The sequence below is a fragment of the Dromiciops gliroides genome, chromosome 3 (assembly GCF_019393635.1).
Source record: "Dromiciops gliroides isolate mDroGli1 chromosome 3, mDroGli1.pri, whole genome shotgun sequence".
NCBI lineage: Eukaryota > Metazoa > Chordata > Mammalia > Microbiotheria > Microbiotheriidae > Dromiciops > Dromiciops gliroides.
In genome coordinates this window covers 503,558,980-503,582,664 of record NC_057863.1, presented here as the reverse complement: position 1 = coordinate 503,582,664, position 23,685 = coordinate 503,558,980, and the positions used below count along the sequence as shown (strand labels likewise).

The 23,685-nt window shown below is 43.2% G+C and overlaps 1 protein-coding gene across 1 annotated transcript in view; it reads left to right on the top strand.

The window, feature by feature from the left end:
* The first annotated feature begins 506 nt into the window (after positions 1–506).
* The window catches only part of DCPS (decapping enzyme, scavenger), a 50,646-nt gene continuing 27,467 nt past the window's right edge, over positions 507–23,685 (top strand). The window contains exons 1-2 of the mRNA XM_043997774.1: positions 507–726; positions 3,075–3,255. Coding sequence (XP_043853709.1) covers positions 517–726; positions 3,075–3,255 — 391 coding nt within the window. The 5' untranslated portion in view covers positions 507–516. The remainder of the gene's footprint in view (positions 727–3,074; positions 3,256–23,685) is intronic.

Genomic DNA, 23,685 nt, shown 5'->3' with positions numbered 1-23,685 from the left:
CATCAAAGTGCCTACTGTCTCAGGAAACGGGGTGGGGAAGGAGGGAGAGAGGTAATTTGGAAGTCAATATTTAAAAAAATAAATGTTAAAAATTGTTTTTACATGTAATTGGGGAAAAATAAAATACTATTCTAAGGCGTTACTATTATTTGTCCTTCGTTCTCAAAGAAATAGATTGAGCATCAATTCTTAAATTCACTGCATAATCTTCCTTAGTGGGCCACTAAGGAATAGTGCATTATGGGTATGAGAGAGAGAGAGAGAGAGAGAGAGAGAGAGAGAGAGAGAGAGAGAGAGAGAGAGAGAGAGAGAGAGAGAGAGAGAGAGAGAGAGAGAGAGAGAGAGAGAGAGAGAGAGAGAGAGAGAGAGAGAGAGAGAGAGAGAGAGAGAGAGAGAGAGAGAGAGAGAGAGGATTTAGGACCAGCGGCATGCTGGGAATTGTAGTCCAAGCGCTCTGCAAAGAGGGCCAAGGCGCCATTTCTCCCAGCGCATGCGCATACCACAAAAGGAGCTAGCATGGCGGACCCATCAGTTCAACCCGGCAAGAGAAAACGCGAGGAGGAAGAGAAGAAAGAGGAGTCGGTTCTGGCTCCTGGGCCAGAAGGCGATAAAGCACCCGTTGGGAATGGAACTGCTGCCTCCGCCCGTTTCCCTTTCTCTGGCTTCCGACTGCAGAAAGTGCTCAAAGAGTCTTCGCGGGATAAAATAATTTTCCTCCATGGGAAGGTACCATTCATTCCGCTCTTCGGGGGAGTGAGGCGGAACTTGGTACTTGGCCTGTACCAAGACTCTTATGTGTGGCTTTCTGCGCTTAGGTTGTGGAGAATGTACCAATCGTTGAATAAGGGAGACGGGATGTACCAACAAGGTACTAGAAGAGGGACAGCGACAGTATTTATTAAGCGTTGAACAGAGAATCCTGTGCAAGATTTATTCATCCGTTTTGTGATTTACTCAAATTTAGTGGGAAATGTAGTTGGTGGACAGATTCTCTTGGCTCTGACCCTTTAATTTGTTCTATTTAATTTGTTTAATTTGATGATGATAGTAAAATATAATAGTTAGCATTTATATATCACCTACCATGTGCCAGGCACTTTATAATCATTATCACATTTGATCTTCACAAAAACCCTGACAGGCAGGAGCTATTATTACCCTCACTTTACAGATGGGGACACTGAGGCAAACAGGTTAACTGACTTCCTATTGTCTGAAATTAGATTTGAGCTCAGCTCTTTCTGACTCTAGATATAGTTCCCCTATTCACTGTGCTACCTGACAGGCCTCCACATTACAGTTTGAGAGTCAGTTTCCTTGTAAGTTTTTTGAGAGCAGGGACTGTCATTTGCCTCTTTTTTGTATCCCTAGCTTAATAAATGCTTATTGAATTATCGAATTTGTCTGCAAAATGGGGATAACACTTATTCTACCTACCTTACAGGGTTGCCTTGAGAACAATACTTCATTGACTTTAAAGGACTTTAATAACGTGAGCACTAGTAAGCACTAGGAGAAATATTAAGAATGTTGGAAACATGGAGGGTGACTAGAGATCTGCCATCTTTTTCTAGGGCGCTTTTTTTTTTTCCGGTGCAATGAAAGTTAAGTGACTTGCCCAGGGTCACACAGCTAGTAAGTGTCAAGTGTCTGAGGCTGGATTTGAACTCAGGTCCTCCTGACTCCAGGGCTGGTGCTCTATCCACTGCACCACCTAGCTGCCCCCCAAGGTGCATTTTTTTTTTTTTTGGTAAGGCAGTTGGGGTTAAGTGACTTGTCCAGGGTCACACAGCTAGTAAGTATCAAGTGTCTGAGGACTGATTTGAACTCAGGTCCTCCTGACTTCAGGGCTGGTGCTCTATCCACTGTGCCACCTAGCTGCCCCACCCAGGGCACATTTTTAATGTAGGAAGCTGAACAAATGTTTTTAATAATAATAATAGCTCCCATTTCCATAGCGATTTAAGGTTTGCAAATCTTCTTTGATCCTCACTTCTAACCTTGGGAGGTAGCTGCTATTATCATCCTCTTCCTTTTTTTTTTTTTTTTTTTGGTGAGGCAATTGGGGTTAAGTGACTTGCCCAGGGTCACACAGCTAATGTCAAGTGTCTGAGGCCAGATTTGAACTCAGGTCCTCCTGAATCCAGGGTCTGTGTTCTATCCACTGTGCCACCTAGCTGCCCTATCATCCTCTTCTTATTGGTGAGGAAAAGTGTTTGAGGCAGGATTCAAGCTCAGGTCTCCCTGCCTCCAGATCCAGCAGTCTAATCACTGTCTCACCTTGCTGACTTTTATTACTAATAAAATTATCATTAAAAAGAAATCATTAGGAGGACCTGAGTTCAAATCCGGCCTCAGACACTTAACACTTACTAGCTGTGTGACCCTGGGCAAGTCACTTAACCCCAATGGCCTCACTAAAAAAAAAAATCATTGTATTAATAAATATAACAGTACCACACACAAAAGGGAACTGAGAAAAATCACCAAGCACTTCTTATACACAATGTTCCAGGTGCCAGAAGATCGAAAACCAAAAATTGAAACCATCTCTAATCTCAAGGAGCTCAGCAGGGAGAGAGTCCTTAAGAAATTATCGTTGGTTAGTAATAGCAAAGAGGGTACTACTTAGTCCAAATATCACAGCTGCCTGACATCCCTAATTTTCCTGGACCTTGGAATACTGGGTTCTGTCACCCATGGCTAGATTGGAGGTCAGTAGACCTAGGCTTCTATGTCTTTTGTTTTGGGCCAAGTTCTCTCGGTCTCTCATATCTCTCTAGTCTAAAGCCCCTACTGACGATAGTCACCAAAGAACTCTTTAATCTAAGAGTGGGGAAACCAAAATTCTAATTCTGGTTTCAGTATGGGTTGATGTATGACCTTGGGCAAGTTACATAACCTCTCTGTTAAGGAAGGGGGCTAGGTTAAAGTAATAGGTCAGTCCTAGCTGCTGGTTCCCTACAAGGACCAGGAGGATAGTGTGTGAAGTCAGACGGGCTCTGAGGTAACCTCCTCTACCTTCTCCAGGCCTTACTGATTGCTCTGAGCTTCTCTGACTCCTTTCCCCACAGGTGAATGAGACCTCTGGGGATGGAGATGGAGATGGAGATGATGCAGTTGTCATTCTAGAGAAGACTCCCTTCCAAGTGGATCAGGTGGCTCAGCTCCTGCTGGGGAGCCCTGAACTCCAACTGCAGTTTTCCAATGACATCTACAGCACCTATAATCTGTTCCCACCAAAGCTGCTGAGCGGTGAGCATGGAGAATGGGAAGGGAAGAAAGAATGACATGGGAGGTTTCTGTGCATATACTAACTGGGGAAGCAGTCATGGGCTAGATAATGGAATAGCCTATGATGTGATGAGGGGTAGGAGTTGGCAGAACTCAAGAATTAAAGAATTAAAGGCAAAAGCCTTTAGTATATTTTAAAATTCAAAGAATATCCATTGGTCCATCTCTGTTACTGTTGTGAGATAAAAGCCTACCAATTTTCTTTCAACAGTTATTTTTTATTCTAGTTCCTTTTATATTCACACATCTATAAGTGCACTATACTTATTGCAATGTACTCTGTAGTTTTATTTTTCGTTTTTGGCTTGACTTTTGCTTATAGCTTAAGCATTAAAATACTGATTTACATTCATGAATCTTGCGACTGTCTTTTTGATTGATTCAGTCTTGGCCTCTTCATCAAGAAAGGTTTTCTCCTGATTCTTTGAAAATATCTACAAATCCTTGATGTGCAACAAATATTTTCGCAACAGAGAACACAAACACTTGGGTCCTTTATTTGAATAAATCTCAATTTATCTGTCTAAGAAATCTGAAATAATTGGCCATGCTGGATTTGCTTGCTTAGAAGTTGTCATTTTGTTAAATGTACCCATCAATTTACATGGGTGGGTGATAATCAAAGCAGAAAGCACTGTGATGAGCTGCAAACCATCACACCTCCCAAACAAAAGGCTCTTTTGGCCATTTTTTTTCACTCCTGTTTGGATGATTTTCTGCTACCACAAACAGTCCACCCACAGAATTATGGAATCCTCCAAGACTGTGCCCTTTTCATGTTGTCATTTCTTTAGTCACGTCCATCCTTACAGTTGTGCCTCTTTGATATTTTTTCAGCCAGCGTGTCATTTTTCCTGCTTTTAATTCATTTTTCTAGGGCTAATTACACTTCTTGTAGGCTCTACCAGATGATTCTGGGCTTTCCCCCTCCTGATCATCTCTGCTTTGTGCAGAACACTGTGTTAGGCGCTGAGAGAAAGAACTTGTTTAGGCTGAGACATAACTCTGCCATTATTGAGCTAATAAGAGTCTGTTGAGGCACAAAACAGAAACACACATATCTATACCTTATTACCTCATAAGTTTCTCAGAGAGAGGGACGTCTGAAGGTACCAGCTTGGGAACTCTGAAGGGGATGTGGTTTCTTAGTTTTAAAGCATAGGTGTGAACTCAATAAATAAGGAGGGTTTAGGGGGTCATTTTTGCCTAGGGAGCAAGACAACAGACTCTTATCAGGGTGCAAAGAGCCTGGTTGCTCGGGGTTTAGGATCTGTAGAAGAGAATATAAAATAAGACTGGTAAAGTCTGATGCCACGTTGTAGATGGCCTTGAATGTCAGGCAGAAGGAGTCGGAGATTTACTTGCTTGGCAATAGTGAGCCAGTGAAGATTTTTGAGTAGAAGAATGACATGAAAAAAAAAATTATTCATAAAAAAGATTACATTCTGGCAAAAGAATGAAGGATATTTTGGAAGAGAGTAGAAGAAAGTGGAAGTAGTAAGTCCTGTGAGGAGGCTATTGCAATGGTCCAGGCAAGTGGTAATAAAGGCCTTGTATTAGGATGGTAGCCTTGGGAATAGTTGAGGGTTGGATGGAGGATATTGGAAAGGTAGATTTGACAGGATCTGATAACTGATTAGATATACAGTTAGCCTTTCCACATAGTGGGGGGTAGGCATATGGCGCCCCTACCACGTGGGAAATCCTTGTAAAACTTTTTGGCCCTTCCTTCATACAAGAGAAGAAGCCTGTATTTTTGCTTTTTCTTTTGTGGGGTGTTTGCAGCACCTTATTGTAAAATTTGGGTTCAGTATTTGGTCATAGGTTCTGTGTGGCCTGTTGGCCTTCACCTGTTGTCAGCAAGCTTCTGCAAAAAGCTTCTGCAAAAAACTCCCCCCAAATTCCCGTTTGTTTTCTTATGCCGACCAGAGGTATATTGAAACCATGATGGGGTAAGTCACGGTGTGCAAGGGGTAACTGTGATAGATGAGGAAAAGGAGAAAATCAAAGATAATACATTTCCAACAGAAGAGACTGGTGAATGGTGGCACCACTGATAGAAATATTGAAATCAAAAAGGAAAGCAGATATAAAGTTGGTTTTGGACATATGAGTTTGAGGTGACAGAGACACCCATCTAAAAACTGTGTAGATAGTTAGAAATTGGGATCTAGAGCTTAGAGGAGAGGTCTGATATGAAGATCCAGATTTGGGAATTATCCACATAGGGGAGGTGGTATTTGAAACTGTGGAAGAGAATGAGATGGCCAAAGGTTAGAGTGTAGAAAGACTATACTGCCAGAGCATGACCTTGAGGGTGTGTGGTTTTTTGAGTTGTTTCTGTTTTTTTTGCCGGCCAGTAAGGGTCAAGTGAGTCGCCCAGGGTCATACAGCCAATGTCAAGTGTCTGAGGTCAGATTTGAACTCAGGTCCTCCTAAATCCAGGGCTGGTGCTTTATTCACTATGCCACCTAGCTGCCCTCCTGAGGGTGTGTTTTTGATAAATTAATTGAGCTAAAACTGTGTTTTATAATTAATTGCTATTGTACCAGTTTTGGCAATAAGCATTTATTATTTATTAATATTGTAGACCAATAAGGAATTGACCACATGGTAAAGAAAACAGGGAAAGAGCTTCAGCATGGCAGTTAGCAGGAGAAAAGCCCCAGAAGACCCATGCTGTTTCTCAGAGAGACAGCACTGGTCTCAAGGAGAGTTCAGAAGACCTGAAAAACCTACTCTGTCCTAAGAGGGAGAGCCAAGAACAGAGAGAGAGAGAGAGATCAAAGCTAATTGGTTAACATTATTCAATTCCATTGGGTGACATGACTTGAGGGTAGTCTAAATTAAAATGAACTCTACAGATGACATCAGGGAAAGACCCTTCCTCAAGTTCCTTAAGGCAAAGTCCATTATCTAGGTGTGATCCAGCTACACTGAGCTAGACCAAAGAGTCTTTCTTGATTTCTTTTGTTCCCAAATAAGATCAAGGAGAACTGGACTTTCTGGAGTTGGGGGGCGGGGGGCCAAAAAAGGACTGATCCCTGAGTCCCTCAAGAAAGCCATTATTAATAATTATTTTCTCACAAGGGGAGAAGATGCAGTAATAAATATGACAGGGAAGGGATAGAAGAATTAGCCGGAATGAGAAGGAAGAGTAACTCCTCTTCGGTCATCAGAGGGAATAAAGTGAGTGATGAAGCTGAGTAGTTTGGTTGAGTGGAAGAGAGGAACTGAGGTAACTAACTCTGGATGGCCTTTTTCTTCTGAGTGAAGGGAGAAGCCAAATCTTCAGCTCTAAACATTGCTAATAGGGCTTCTGTTGAGGGCCAAAGGAATTTGGGAAAGCTTTGACATAGCTTCTTCCTTCCCCACCCAGCCTCCCATTCCCAGGCTACCCAAGAGACAGTTTGCTTAATCTGAACCTCATTGCCTTCCATGGGATCTCTACAGTGTTGTTGACTCTCCACAAATCATAGAGTCTGAGCTGAAAGATAATCTGAAGGCTGTCTATTCTGACCCATATTTGAATAGGAATCCCCTTACCTCATTCCCAACCAGTGCTTATCTAGGCTTTACTTCAAGGCCTCTGGTAAGGGAAAACCCCCTGCTTCCCAAGGCAGCCCATGCTAGTCTTGGGTAACTCAAATTGTTTGAATTTTTCAGCAATGTACAAGTGTTTTTGTGGTGGGGTGGGGGGTGGGGTTATTCTTTCACAAATTTAGAACAAATTATCTGCTTGGTTAGTGGTAGAAGCAAACTATTATGTATTTCATCACCTGACACCAGTAATTGATGGTTTTATATGATTTTCTTAAACATCAGCCTTTTATTCCACTCACTCTTTCCAACTCACTTCCCTGAAGTTAGAGAAGAATGCTGTCTTGCACCTTGTGTCATACTTCCTAATGTTGGAACACTAGTCTGGAAAATGAGAACATGCCACCTCCCATGCCTCCACCCATCCCTCCCGCCATGCTCCTTCTCTTCTTTAGGAATTTCAATGACTTCAGCTTCTGCTGTGGTTAATAGAGAGTCTGTATGATTCTTACAACTTTAGTTGGGTCACTTACTTTTTCAACTATATTCACATAATCTCCAGGCATGGCATCATGACTGATTTCTGAGGATTCTTTTTTTTTTTTTTTTTATGAGACCAGATCAGCATAGGAGCTTTGACCTATCCCATTTCTCAGTCCACCCCTCCTCAGGTTGCCCGGTAGTCTCCCTAACCATATGGCTCACTGTATTGGTGTCAGATTTTATGTGGACACTCAGTCAGCTTTAGCCCTATTGCAGCTCAGAACCCCACAAACTCAGGCATTTCACCAGCGTACACCTCTCCCAGTAGCAATAACTACAGGGTGAACACCACCACATCTGGCACTGAGGAGCTTTGTATAAAATTTTCTCGACTATCAGTGATTCTTCACCAATTGCATTCTTAGCAATGGGAACTGAAGGAATTTTCAGTATCTTTTAAGTTATTCCTGTTTATTTTGTTTCGGGGAGAGTTTTATGTGTCTGGATTGCACTGAAACGAAGTATTGACATCTCCTAGACCTCTGCCTTCAACAGGGCCCTGTACAACATTTAGTCCCTCAGTAAGTAAATTTTTCTTTTCATTCACTGCTATATCACTTGTTTCACTTACCTTTATTACATTTTTTTTTTTGTGGGGCAGTGGGGGTTAAGTGACTTGCCCAGGGTCACACAGCTGGTAAGTGTCAAATGTCTGAGGCCGGATTTGAACTCAGGTCCTCCTGAATCCAGGGCCGGTGCTTTATCCACTGCACCACCTAGCTGCCCCCCACATCTTTTTTTTTTTTAATCAGAAAGTTTACTAGCTGTTCATTTAACTTTTCTTTTTCACAGTTACTACTTGTAATCTGTAACTGTTCGATGATTTTTTTTTTTAGTGAGGCAATTGGGGTTAAGTGACTTGTCCAGGGTCACACAGCTAGTAAGTGTTAAGTGTCTGAGGTCAGATTTGAACTCAGGTACTCCTGAATCCAGGGCCGGTGCTCTATCCACTGCGCCACCTAGCTGCCCCTTGATGATTTCTTAAATCTACTTTTCAGTTTGAGATTTTTTTCCCCCTTGCATTTCAAAAGCATGACATTAAATTTTGACATAAAAACTTCTCTATCTTTTCCAGAATCATCAGTATTTTCAAGGCTCAGGGTCAGTCTTTCATTTTCAAACACTGCACCACCAGTAGCAGTGGCTAATGTCCTTAAGCTGGTTTTTTTTCTTTTGTCACTAAAACCTTTTACCACAACTGGTGATCCAAATTTTAGGCTGTTCGAAACCAATGTACCAAATGCTTCTTTTTCATCAACTTTAGCAATTATGATCAAGGACTTATGACAACCATATGAAATTTCAAGAGCAGGTACAAGAGATTGGACACTAGAGAACTTTTTTATTGAATAGGCATCTTGGAGTTTACCTTTTTGACCTTTGGCTACATTAATAAAATATGGAAAGAGAGGACCTCTGTTACATTTCATACCTAGCATCATCTCTGCTTTTTCATCCATTTTTCCCATCCTTTACCATAATAACTCCCTTTCATGCAGCCTTTTTCACTTTTTCATATATTATGTTGCTGATTTATCGGTGTCCATTTGCAGAAATTGTAGCCATCTGAGTGATCTCTCCAGGGGGTTGTGCCAGCTTTAGGCTGCTGCTTTAGCTCAGCAATGACAGCATCAGTACCAGATCTGCCCCTTTGCTAATCTTACAGAGCCTTCCTTAGCAGTGTCTATGCAAGGAGAATGGCAGCGGCAGCACTGTTCCCAGCCTCTTCATTTATTTCATTAGCAACAAGCTAAACTTGTGTTTTTGCATTTGTTCTTCAAATCAGTCACTTTTCCCACAGTCTCATCGTCTTTTGTTACTTGGGTCTTCCCCAGCTCTGTTCAGTGAATCATAGTCGACCCCTTTGACCCCATCATAACAGCAACATTATCCACTAAAACTGATACCATGAAGTGTTAGGGCTTAGGCATCTGCTCCAAATTTGAAGTCTTTAACATAAGCACAAGTCAGATGGAGGAACAGTGAGTGTCTTAGACCCTGGTTCTAGAAATCTGATGAAAAACTGAGCAGCTGTGAGAAAATAATGGATTTTGGGATGCCCAGAGGCCCCTGTTCAAGGGGATAATATTAAGATTGATTGGATTGACTTTGCTTAAAGCATTTTTGTAGGGGGTGAGGGTCGTGGATGTGGAGGGGGCAAGTGGGTGCTCAGTGCATGTTATTAGTAATAAGTGAAAAACTGACAGCTCTAACTGTTAAGGATGTCTTCCTTATATATAACCAAGATCTTCCTCTTTTCAGGATCTTTCTACTGGTTCTAGTTCTGCCCTCTTGGGCCAAGTAGGACAGGTCTAATGCCTCTTCTATATGCCAGCCCTTCATATAGTTGAAGACCACTATCACATCTCCCCTAAGCCTTCTCTTTCTAGGCTGAACACTTCCAATTCATCCTATCAGACCTTATGGCCCAAGTTAAATTTGGAGATTCCCAATCCATGACAGTATGGGGGATGTGGGAAGTTTTTTGTTTGTTTGTTTGTTTTGCAGGGCAATGAGGGTTAAGTGACTTGCCCAGGGTCACACAGCTAGTAAGTGCCAAGTGTCTGAGGCCAGATTTGAACTCAGGTCCTCCTGAATCCAGGGCTGGTACTTTATCTACTTCGCCACCTAGCCGCCCCCTTGATGTGGGAAGTTTTTACTAAAGGAATGCACAATCTCCAACACATGATGTGATACTGATGGTAAGAAACATATGATAGAATCTCATAACTGGAATTAGGCTTTAAAAGGCTCCTGATAATGAACAAAATACAAGCATTTGTTATTTAGATTATTTAACACATACATAAGTCTGTTTTGGTTGTAGTAAACATTCCCAGAAAAACTTTTAAGACCTTTTTCTTTTTTTAATGATACATTTGACAAACATGAACTTTCCATATACAAATAAGAACAGAAAAAAAGATTATATATGAAACCATAAATCTACAGTTTTTAAAAAAATATACATTAGGGGCAGCTAGGCAGTGCAGTGGATAAAGCACCAGCCCTGGATTCAGGAGGACCTGAGTTCAAATCTGCCCTCAGACACTTGACACTTATTAGCTGTGTGACCTTGGGCGAGTCACTTAACCCTCAATGCCCCACAAAAAAAGCCAGAAAAAAACAAACAATACACACACACACACACACACACACACACACACACACACACATTAAGTTCCACATAATAGTACCAATACTTCCCCTTCTGAATCTCCTTCTGTCCTCTTCAGGATAACTACTAATTAGAAGAGCAATGTGAGTGCCACTTGAAACAGTTTCAGTTGCTTGGGTTCCATGGATTACCAACTACTGGGACAGAGGTTAGGGACAAGCTCCATTGGTTCCACTCTTTCCTTATGAGATGTATCTTTGAGATAGCCAGACAGAGCCTGGCAATGTAGAAGAATAAGTTATTTGTCACTCAGATGGTTCGCACACAACACTGAGCTAGGGCTAGAGATAGGCTCAGGATATTAAAGAGCTTGAAGGGACTGTAGACTTTGTCTCCATTCCCCTCATTTTATAAATGAGGAGAGGGGAGTTGACCCACTTATGAGGTCCATTAGGGAAGTGACTCTGCCTTGAATATCTCCCCTCCCGTGGTTTACTACAATGAATTGCACAGAAAAGGTGCTTAATTAAAATCTTGAATGAATGGTCCCCATCTTCTGATCCTGATTAAATTCAGGGCAAATCGGGAGAGCAGCCACAAGGTGGCAGTGTTACTGTGGCACTCTGAGTAATGCATTGCCTGTCCTGGGCCTGAATAGGCAAGTTCCTCCAGGGAGGGAGATGAGAAGCCATGGAGTGGCTCTCCCAGGGTGCTCTCTGCAGGGTCTCCTGACATCTCCCTACCTGCACCTGCACCTGTCCTTCCAGACACAACACACCAATAATGCCTCCCCCTTCCCCCCAAGGCAGGGCTTCTTATTCTAGCTCCATTCCGGCATTGTCTGTTTAAAAATATTTTGATAATTATATTTCAGCATAAAATTGGTTTCCTTTGTCATCCTATATATTTTATTTTATGCGTTTAAAAACATTCTGAGAAGGGGTCTGTAGGCTTTGCTGCTGGACACATTTCCTAAGGGTTACTTTTTTAGCTGCCTCAATTAGCTCACTCAGTTAATAAAATACCTACTATGTGCCAGGGCATTCTGCAGGATGGTGGTGACACATCCTCGTGTCTTCGTGTCTTCCCGTCTGCAGGACATTTCCAGCTCCATGGCCTTGCTGCTGCATTTTTGCCCTCACCTTCTCCCTTGGGCCTTTGGGAGGATCCTTCCTAAACCCTTTGGAGCTCAGAGATCTTTAAAGATCATTTAATCCAACCCTCTCATTTTGCAGGTGACCTTCAGGTTAAAGGACTTGTTCAAGGATGTATATGAAATTAGTGGCAGAGCAAGGACATTCTAGGCTTCCTGACTCACAGTCCAGTACCCTCCCTGCTTTGTTTTTCTTGGGGTGAGATGGTGGCGGAAGCCTTTGTGGTTTGACGGCTGACAGCTCATCATTGTGCCCTCTCCAATCAGTCACTGTAGGTGCTGCTCTTAGAGCATTTCCCTGAGGCAGCAATGCAGTTCAGCCTCTGGCTTTATCTGATCCCACTGCTTAGATGCTCTCTTTAGTGGAGCCCATTCTGTGATACTTCAGTGACCCCTTACCTGGGGAGGGAGAGTTGATTTAGAGGCCTGGATTATGCCAATTGTTTCCCAGGATGTAAAACAAGGGAATGGAATCTCCCAGCTCAGTAGGAGGAGGCCAGAATCAGTGGGTGAGGAGAGAGGAACCAGATCTTGGGAGCTATGTCCTAATATGCTTCCAAGAAATTTGGGGACTTTAGCCCCAGGCCAGTACTGTCCTCCTTAATTTTACTTGGAGGAAAAGTGAGCCTGGGAGAGTGGAGTAGTGCCCAGAAAGAATCACCAGAGAAAGTATTGCAGGGCTTCCATAGAAGCCTTATTTGAAGTTACTCTCAGTGAAAGTTTTCAGTTCAGGTTTTTTTTTCCCCGGAGATTTTGAGTTTTTGCTTAGCTTCTGTTTATGTTGAGCTTCCCTTCCTCTTCGTGTTTTAAATGGGTCCAGTCTTCATTGGGATTTTTTTTTCCCCCCTCTCTGGGGACATTGTAATCGAGAGCATGAAGGAGGGAGGTTAGCCCAGCTGCTGTGGCTGCACAGAACTGCCAGGCCAGGGTGACTTTGGCCCTGGATGGAATTATACAATGTGGCTAGATTCTCTAGCAGCTGGAGGGAAGGACTGGGTACCAGGCAATGTGGGTTCCACTTATCACAGGCCAGCACTGGACCTTGGCAATATCCCATCTTATCAGAGGGCTCCTCTTCAGCTCTGTTTGCAGCTGAGCTGAGGCTGGTCATCACTAGAGAAATGATAGGAGTTAAAAGGATACTAATGGCCAGGGATGGCCTTGGCCTGATCTCTTCTAAAGAGATGACTTGACCTCAGATAAGTCACTTCCTACCTTTAGGCCTTCACTGCTGCTTCTGTAAAACTAGGGGACTAGAACAGATCAGCTCTGAGATCCTTTCTTAGAACAGTCTAAGACTCAGGGCTGCATAGGCAGCAGTGTGGCTTCACTCATTCTCAGACGGTAGAGGGGAAGTGTAGCTTTGGAAAAGTTTTAAATTAGAGCAAAACCCTATTGTTGGCATGGGTTAGACCAGAATAGAATATTGCTGCAACCCGAGAGGAAAGTTTCTGCCCCTTCTTTTTGTCTCTTTTTTTCTTTCCAGTGCTTAGCATAGTGCCTGCAAGTAGTAGTTGCTTAATAAATGTTTATTGAGGGGCAGTTAGGTGGCACAGTGGCAATGAGGGTTAAGTGACTTCCCCAAGGGTCACACAGCTAGTAAGTGTCAAATGTCTGAGGCTGGCTTTGAACTCAGGTCCTCCAGAATCCAGTGCCAGTGCTTTATCTACTGCGCCACCTAGCTGCCCCAGATTGTCCTTTTTAAGAAAGAGATCAGTTGGCATTTAAAAGAGAGATAGTTGAGGGTTTTCCAGATATATTCTCTATGTGGTACTGCAGGTAAAAGGCCAGATTGATCCCTTGGAGAAATCAGCTGCTGCAGGCCAGGCCCCGCTAGAAAGTTGTTGTGCTGAGCAGCCAGAATCCTTGTGGCATGAAAACTCAAAGCCTTGCTTTCAGCAAAGATGACCTACATTTCTTGGAATATTTCAGGATCTCCTCTAACTTCCCTATTAGATGCATGTGTGTGACTAGCAGTCATGTGGAGCACATGAGTCAGGAAACAGAAAGTTATTGAACAAATTCTGTGTGTAAGTGCTAAATCACACTGTTACAGGCCTCAAGGAACTTACTTAGATGCTAAGTGGGAGAACAAGATGTATACTTATGAAAAGTTAATTAATGATCCAAGGCAGCATGTCACTATCAACAGGCATTTACTAAGTACTATTATGTGCTTGGCACTGTGTGCTAAACACTGGGGACACAAATGCAGAGAATGAAAGAACTCTAATTTTCCCTCTCTCTAGAGAGACAACGTGGACACATAGGTAAAGTCAGTACAGGGCGGTTTAGGAAGTGGGGGCACCAGCCATTGCAGGATCAGGAAAAGCTTTAAGTAGAAGGTAGTGCTGGAGCATAAATAGCATCATGGAGGCAACCAACATGAGCCCAGACAGACTTTGGGAGATGGCAGAGGACAGAAAGGCCTGGCGTTCTATGGTCCATGCTGTCATGAAGAGTCAGACACTGAGTGACAATAACAAGTGCAGAGCTGAATTGTAATGGATGTAAGGGATTCTACAAGGCAGTGGTGATAAGGGACTGTCAGGGCAAAGGCACAGAGACCAGAATTGCAGGTGTGGGTTCGTGCATGTGTGTGTGTGTGTGTGTGAGAGAGTGGGGGGGGGGGAAGAGAGAGAAAGGAGGGAGGGAGAGAGAGCGAGAGCGAGCAAAGAGGCTGGTTTGGCTAGCCCATAGAATGTGGGAAGGGGAGTGATGTATAACGAAGTAGGAAAGGTCGGTTGGGACCAAGTTGTGAAGAACTTTAAATGCTAAATAATTTATTTGATCCTAGAGTCAGTAGGGAAATGTTGGATTTTATTGAGTAAGGAAAGTGACAGGGTCAGACCTGCTTAAGGAAAATCATTTTGGCAATGCTATAAAAGATAAATTAGAGTAGAGAAAGATTTGAGGCAGGAAGGCCAATTAGGAGGCTGTGAAATTGTTAGTCCTACCAAGAGATAATAAGGAGCTGAACTAAGTTGATAACTATGAATAATGAAAATGGGATAGATGCAAGAAATGTTGGAGACATAAATGGTAAGATTTGGCAACTGGGTAGATATATGGAGTGAGGGAGAGTGGGTAAGGGGTCATGAATCTGGGACCCTGGGAGCCTGATGATGCCCTGGATAGAAATCAGGAACTACAGGGGCAGCTAGGTGGCACAGTGGATAGAGCACCGGCCTGGAGTCAGGAGGACCTGAGTTCGGGTCCGGCTTCAGACACTTAAAACACTTACTAGCTATGTGATCCTGGGCAAGTCACTTAACCCCAATTGCCTCACCAAAAAAAAAAAAAAGAAATCAGGAACTACAGAAAACAAGTAGATCTGAAGTGAATGAGTTCTGCTTTAGACATATGTTTGAGATGCCTATGGGATAACCAGTTTGAAATATCCATGAGGGGGGCGGCTAGATGGCGCAGTGGATAGAGCACTGGCCCTGGATTCAGGAGTACCTGAGTTCAAATCTGGCCTCAGACACTTAACACGTACTAGCTGTGTGACCCTGGGCAAGTCACTTAACCCCAATTGCCTCACTAAAAAAAAAAAATTTTTTTAATTAAAAAAAAAGAAATATCCATCAGGCAGTTGGTGACATGGGAATGGAGCTCAGGAGATAGGCTAGGGCTGGATATATAAATCTGTGTCATCAGCATCCTTTTCCTTCTGGACACTCATCTTTTGGATTAGCAGTTCTTGAGTTTAGCTACAAGGTTAACACTCCTGGAGACTCGGGGGAGCTTATGTGGTCATGAAGTGAGAGAATATATAGAGAGAACAGAAGACGGTCTAGAAGAGAGCCTTGGGATTCTCCCACATTTGGGGGGCATGATATAGATAAAGAGCCAGCAAAGGAGACTGAGAAGGAATGGTCAGACAGGTAGGAAGACTCCCTCTGTGATGTCATTGTGGGCATTTCCTTCAATAATTCTGTTCCCCAGCTGGTATGACTCTTGTCTGTGTCTTCCCATAAGCTCACTACAGGGGCCCACTTAACATGCTGGGGTCATCCTTGCTCTTTGCCAACATCGAGGCTACCAGTAGAGTACACAGCCTGCCCATCAAATGTTATCTCTTGCTGTTGCCATATGCACAGCTCATCTTCTTTCTTACTCATACCTTTCTTTTACAGCACCTTTTACACTTGTTCTCTTTCATCTAACTTTATTTTAATGTGCTGAACCTGCTCACAAAGGCCTCTACAGAGTCCTACTCTGAGAGCCATTGTGGTATGAAGGTGGCCCCAGGTTCTTGCAGGCAGTACACATGCCCAGACGGGTTCTACCATGCTGGAAAGTTCAGCCCTGGCACTTTGCTTTTGGAGGCTAACCTAGCTAAGTACAGAGAAGCTCTTCACCAGTTGGTCGGCCACGGGGATAGATTCCTTGGCCACAGCAACCCATGGAACAAAGAAAACTTGTTATCACATGTCAGATGAGTAGTAGGGATAATGAGGGTGGCGGGAGATCAGAAGAGCCAGGGATCCCTGTGAGCCAAGACAGGCAGGAAAGATTTCCAGCAGGAGGCAGAACTTGAGCTAGGGCTTTTGGGGTAAGGTGTGGATGAAGGGGCATTCTGGGAAAGAGAACATTCTGAGCAAAGAGGCAGGCAGAGCACATCTCCCATAGCCTACTGAGGAGAGTTAGTTTGTTTTCCATGTGAACGGAGGTTTGGTGTCCACTCAGTATTTTCAGTGAGGCTTCAGAGATGGTACAGGAGGGAGGAACAAGAGAAAAGGGCAGGGACCTATTCTGGCATCTTAGCGCCTCTAGCCTCCCCTCTCAATGATCTTAAAGGCATCAGGCTCTTTTCTTTCCAGCTTTGTGTACTTCCAGCCTCCTGATACCAAAATAGTAACATTTTCTTGAGGGTTTAGAAGGAGGCAGAGGTAAGAGGAGTCAGGGCAAGTTGAGTTGGAGGTATCCTGTGAAGGGCTCCTCTCAGCCACAGTCCAGTATGGGATTTCAGCTGTGTGCCATGGACTTCCCTTGGACTTCCATGTGAGTCTTCTTGGAGAAAAGTCCAAAGACAGCTAATCAGAAAGATGACCTTTTTTTGATCCAAATCTGTGAAATGTAGCTAAGTACTTTTAGTACCTACCTTACAGGGTCCTTGATGGGCTCAGATGGCATGGAGAATGTTAAACACCCTGTAAATCTGAACCAATTATATATACTTCAGCTTTCATTCTTATTGCATTATTAGATAGTCTTCTTTTTCTTTTTCTTCCATTTCAATTTTTTCTTTGGTTATTCTCAACCTTACAAACATCAATAGACATGAGCATTCACATATATACAGAACAGAAAATTAGGCCCATATGTGAAACTGAATCGCTATGACACACAGCTTGCATTTTTAAAAAGAATATAATAAATTTCATTAATTAGTTAAAAATAAAAAGTTGACTGAATCTAAAAGGAAACCTTTGCTTAAGACCTCAAAGAGAAAAATCAAGATCTGTACCAGCTGTTTACCATCTTTCTTCACCATTAACTCTACTTTTTTGCTTTCCCTCCCTCCCTCCCTCCCTCTTCTCTGTAGACCCACCCATCCCTCTGCCCTTGGGGCCCTCTAACAATCTCTTAGCATACTCATACCTCTTTCTTTTTCTCTTTAAAAAGCCTTTATCTTCCGTGGAGGCCCAGCTGTCTTAGATTCTCCTGACCATTGGCTATGCTTCAGGCTACCAAACTGTATGCTCCCACAGCCAGCAAAAACTAGCCAGCTCTGAGGTGGAAGCCCATAGTGGGGCCAAGGCCCAAGTCTTGGTGGGCAGTATTAGGGCCCTTGTCAGCAAAAAAAGTTCCACTTACTCAGAGGACCTGAAAGCTAGGCTTGGGCTGAAACCAGATTACCCACAGTTCTAGTTTATTCCATTTCTTCATTTGGCTCCATCTGTAAATTCCAGCCTGTGGTAGGGTGCTCCCTTTGCCCCCTCCCAGATCAGTGGTTAGTCTCCTAAGATCGTCTGTGTGCTGCTAACTAAGTTGTGGTTGATGCTGGACTCCCCCCTCCCTTCCCCCAACCACCATTACCTTTTTGAGGGAGGCAGTCAGGATTAAATGATTTGCCCAGGGTGACACAGCTAGTAAGTGTCTGAGACCGAATTCGAACTCCTTGGGTCCTCCTGACTCGGGGCCAGTGCTCTATCCACCGCACCAGCTGGGCTCCTTTCTCCCTGTTGGCTCAGTACACACATACAGGAGACAGTCTAGAAATAGTTTCCATTAGTTTTTCACTGATACTTAGTGTCTATGTTCTTCTCAACATGAAATAAGGACTTAAGGGGAAGAGGCTACTTTCTTATGGCCCAGGAGTATCATATGTGACTCTTCCTATTCTGGTATGGTATATTCTCCTTTTTTGAATAGACTTTTTCTTTGTTGTGGAGTTTAAAATTCTGAACCAGAATTCAGTAGTATGTGTTTTTCCATATTGTGACCAGGAGTCAGCTGTCTTGATGCTCACATTTTGCTGAGTGACACAGATGCTGTAGCTATCCTGCAATATAATGTTTCCCATCCTTACAGTCTCATAGTTTCCTCTCCCACCCCCACCCCCACCCCCTTCCCCTGAAGCCAGCAGTGAGAGTATAGATTGAAGCCACTTTCCTTGTCCTCCTCTAGGGTGGGGATGGGGGTGGGGGTTGGGGCGGGGGTGAGGGTTGTGCTTAGGATAGCAGAATTTGATTTTGAACCAGGAGACCCATTCAACTCCCTGGCATTTTGTCAGTTAGCCTACTGTGGCTGGTGACTAAGGAAAGAAAAAGTCTGAATCCCTACTCTGCCATAGCCTTCAAAAGACTGGAAGGAGAAATGGAGGAACCAGGGTCCTATAAATGAATTCTGGCAGACCTAAGACCTTGCTAAAACCAGGCCTCTGCCTCAAAGAGCAGCCTTAATTTTTAGTGGTACCAGGTAATTAGTGGTTTGGGGATTTGCTTTTGAGACTTCCAGCAACTGAACCACACCCTTTGGCCCAATTGATCCTCTCTTTGGAGGTATGTCTGCAGTTTCCCTGAGAGGGTGGAGGAATAATTCTGTAATTCTTGGGCTCCTGCCCCCCAAGCTGTCCAGCCGCTGCTAGTCTGCCCCTGATCTCCAGACCTATCTCTTACCCTTTACCTTAAGTTGAAGATGATGGAGAGTGTTGGCTTGCAAGAGAAAGGCCCTAGAATAAGGATTCTTAACCCGGAGTCCATGAACTTTGTTTTTAAAAATATATGTACTTTTATAACGAATTTCCTTTGTAAACTTGCAAAGTTCAGTTTAGGCATTTTGAAAGCATTATTTTGAGAAGGGGTCCACTAAAGGGGTTGTGACTCAAAGAAAGTTAAGAACCCCTGGCCTTAGAAGTGAGCTCCTCTTCTTCCACCTGCATCTGCTTTGTAGGCTCTCTACCTACGTTCAAGGTGTCTCTGACCAGGGGCCTGAATTCACACCCACCCAAGTCAGGTTTCTACATTGCTCTTTACAGATCTGCCTTGACTTTGTTTTGAGAAAAAGTCTTCATTCCCAGATTTTGTATTTCTGTCGTTTCTTCCTTCTCTTCTGGTCCTAGCACATCTGGGTCAGATAAATAGAAACTGGCTTATTGTAATGAAGGGAGAGCAAAAACCGCAGCCTGAGCCATCAAAATGACCTCATGCAGTAGAAGTCGTTAGGGGCCACTGGAAAACAGTCTTGTTTGAACATGTGTATGGGAAGGAGAGCAGACCGTCTGTGGTTTGCATTTTCGTGTTTCATTTGCAGTGGCGTTTTCCTGGGGATTTGGGTAATCTGGGTTTGGCAAGGGAGAACGAGAGGCATCTGCTCTTCACTCTCCTCTAGTCAGCTCCCACCTGCAGCTCTGTCCCTTGCCTTCTGCCTCTGCAAACAGCTAGTCCTGGGTGCCATGACTGCAGATCGAGGGAGAACAAAGGACTTGGTGGACTGCCCAAGAGCACTGGAACCAAAATGCAGGCAGCATGAGTATTTGAGCTGTCAAAAGGAACATGTGCGTGTCAGAGAAAGGGTGTGTTTCAGGCTAACAGCAAGTCTTCATGTACCCCATTTTTCCCTTCCCTTCCTGTCCTAGGCTAGTCTGAATCTCTTGGGTGCCCAGATGACATCATTCACTATTCGGGACTCGATTGGACCCTAGTATTTAACCTTGTGAATTTTTTCTTTCAAATAATAGTAATCTTGTTCTCCTATATCTTAAAAGTTTGGTATCTCTCTAGCAATTGTCTCCCAATTGAAGATAATTCCCTTTGGTGAAATTCCTCCTTGTATAAGAATGTGGCCCTTAGGCTACCATTTTGTATTTAAATGTTTCCTTTTATATGTAGATATGAAAACGTTATCTGATGGTCTTAGTGGAATTTGGTAGGAACTCTAAGAGTTAAGCTTGGAAAAAGAATGGTCTTAAATCAGCTAATGGAACTGACTTGTTTATTGGTGAGACCATTTCTCTGGTCTAAGACTTAACACTTTGCTAGGCTTAGACTCTCTCAAAGAACCCATGGATTCCAAACTTGAGCCACGTCCTTAGCAAGGAGAGTTCATAGGGTCATGTATTTAAAGCTGGAAGGGACCTTAGAAGCCATCCAGTCCACTTCCTTCATTTTACAGATAAGTAAACTGAGGCCCAGGGCAGTTAAGTTACTTGCCCCAGGTCACACAACTAGGGACAAGGTTTAAACTCAGGTCTTCTCTAAGTCCAGCATTCTATCTTAATGGAGACCCTTCTCTGTGTAACAAACATTTATCTAGCATCTGTTGTATACCTTTGACTGGGCGAATCACTTGTTAGTCTGGTGATATGGAATCTACATCCTGTTGAAACTTAGTGGGGACTTGGATCTTAAGTGACATCCTAGTTCCTCTTACAAGTTGTTGTCATTGGATGGCTCCAGATAATCTGGACACAGGCAGGTGATTGAGTCTCATCTTTTTTGGGGGAAGTGGCCGTTTCTAGTTTTGTTTCCCCCTTCCTTTTTTTGACCTCAGTGTGCATGGTAACAGGGGTGTCCTCATGGTTTATGATTATTATTTATGCCTTTACAACATTTCCTGTGCTAGCTCAGGGCCTTCCCATCTCTCATCAGCTATTACAGTGACCTTTTAATTGGTTTCTCAGCCTCAAGTCTTTACCCACTGCAGTTTATTCTCTTCTCAGCCATCAAACTGATTTTCCTAAAACATAGGTCAGGCATGTCAAACCCACCCCCTTCTCCCCATAATCAATAAAACCCAACGGTACCCTTTCTGGAATGAAATATAGAGTTCTCTGTGTGACATTCAAAGCTCTACATTACCTGACCCTTTCCCATCTTTACAGTCTTCTTAGACATCATCCCCTTCTATTCACTCTGTGATCCCTACAACCCTGGCCTCCCTGAAGTTCCTTGAATAGAACTCTATTTCTATATATCTTATCTCTGTGTCTTTGTGCTAAATGTCCTTTATACTTTATGCCTTTTCCCCTCTGCCTCCAGGCTTCCTTCAAGACTCAGCTCACATCCCATCTATTTCTTTCAAATCTGGCCTCAGACACTTGACACTTACTAGCTGTGTGACCCTGGGCAAGTCACTTAACCCCAATTGCCTCATCAAAAAAAAAAAGAAAAAGAATAGAATAGGTTGGAAAATCATTTGTTAAGCACTTTATGCCAAGTCCCACACTAAGTGTTGGAGATACAAACAGAAAGCAAGAAAGTCTCTTTTCTTTTTCTTCTTTTCATTTTCAGAAGCACAATAAAACATTTTAAAAATCCCTACTTTCAAGGAGCTCATACTCATTAGGGAGATGACACATAGCAGAGGGCTTAGCTTCAGGGCAAAGGGAAAAGCCCAGTCGACTTTAGGCATCAGTGACAAGGCAGGTAGTTCTTGACCTATGACTTTTGATCTTTGAAAGTACAATGGGGCTCTGGGTTATTCCAGGTAGGGGTAGGGATGAGGTAGGTCAACATTCAGACAGGAGGGGGTTTCCAGCTCCTTGTTGAAACTGGGCAGTGGGCTAGGCTAGAGGAAGACCAATTCTCTTGAACTCTGAGGCCACTTCTGTCTCTTTTGTACTCCTGCTATCAATTACAAGTTTGTTTGCCAAAATCTCACGTCTTGGGGTTTACCAGCAAGATGTCTACTAAGGACAACTCCTTAAGCCTAAATAACTCTGGCCATTCTTGATTGTCCAACAATAGGTCCCAGCCCAGGCCTCATTTTACCCTTGTTTGGCCTCTGAATGGCATAAATAGCAATTGTTTCTCTTTTGCCAGAAACCTTGAGCCCCCTCCCCCCCCAATCTATTTATTTTATTTTGACTAGGTAAAATAGGCTTTTCTTTGCCTCCTTTCTTACCTAGCCTTAATCACTGAATGGACATTGCCTCAGACAAATTGAGACCTGTGAAAGGCCTTAGTTTAAAAGGCTTAATGAGGCCATATCCAGTAGTCCTGATGTACTTCTTGCCACTGGACCCATATGGCTCTGGAGTAGGGAGTGAAGCTCTTCCTCACTTAAATCCAGTTCACCACAAGTCATGACATCACCTTCCTGATGTCATGGTCCTCTTTGGGAATGAAGGACAAACATCAACTGCAATCACCACACTCTTACAGACATTTATTGCTGCCTATTGAGACAACTTCAGTAACCTCCTAATAGACATTCCTGCCCCTTCTTCCTACCTTCTGCAGTTGATCTTAATGCCTCTGCCAAGCCTATCTTTGTGCATAAGGTTGTATCACTCCTCTGCTCAAACACTTCAATAGTTCCATCTTATCAAGTGAAGTTTAAAGTTATTTGCCTGACATTCAAGGTTCTCCACAGTCAGGTACTGCTCTGCTTTGCCATCATTCTCTCACACTGTTCTCCTCCACACCTTCTCCACTCCAGCTAAAATACTAAAGTAGTATCCCCAAATATATCTAATGATTTCCCTCTTCTGTGTCTTTGCTCATACTGTTTCCTGTGTCTAAAATGTCCTGAATCCTTTGAAGTACAACTCAATGACATCTTCCTTGGGAAGCCAGAGAGCTGTTAAGATGCCCAAAGCAACCTGTAAGTCTTCCCCTAAAGATCTCATATAGCACTTTGTCTTATCCCCCTTTTGTTTCTGAAAGTACTATGAGGGTAGGGGTTCATGTCTTAAGCAACTGACACCTAGCACATTGTTCTGTACTTAAGTCGGGGTGGGGGTGGGGGTGGGGGTGGTTGTGGTGGTCCTTAGGTATTCCTCAATAAAAAATTATACTCTCTCACACAATCCAATTAGAATTAAAAAGGTCTTTTATTTGGTGCTAGAGAAAGTGACCTAGTGGGAAGTCAAAGACTTCACCCCTGGGAAGGAAGACATAGAAACATTTTCTTCAGAGGGGGAAGGCAAAAGCTTTTATAAAGGATAGATGGGGTGTCCACTTGAAAACTGGAAAGTTCCCTTTTGGAGTAGGGTGGGGAAAGCTTGGATGCTTGTCATCTTCCTGAGAGTCCAGGGGGATTTTTTTGGAAAAATGGTCCTGACCTCTGGGGTTCTCTCTGTCTCCTAGCTCCAGTCAGGTAGTAGCCACACCTAATTGACTTTCCTGCTATAGAATTTTATCTCCCCTTCTTAGGTATGTCTGTCCTGATATCTAGTTGGTCAATCTAAACTCTCATAGTCCCTTGATTCCTCAATGTGTCTGTCCTGTTATCTGATCATCTTTGGTTTTGCTTCTCACTGGAGAAACTTCTGATTTATCCTAAGCCCCAAGTCAGTAGGTGTTTATATCTCCTTATTGCCATGCCAGTGTTCTTTTTATTAGACCTTGATCTTTCATTGTTCTCCAGTGATTGGAAGACCCTAAAAGTTGGTCGAAAGAGCCATTGGGTAGGTAGGAAATCCTCCTGGTATCTTTCTTAAATACAGGATCCTTTGCTTTTATATAAGATTTTGAGTTCCAAATTTTTCTCCCCAAGACAGCAAGCTATCTGACATAGGTTATATATGTACAATCACATTAAATGTATTTCCACATTAGTTATGTTGTGAAAGAAGAATCAGAAC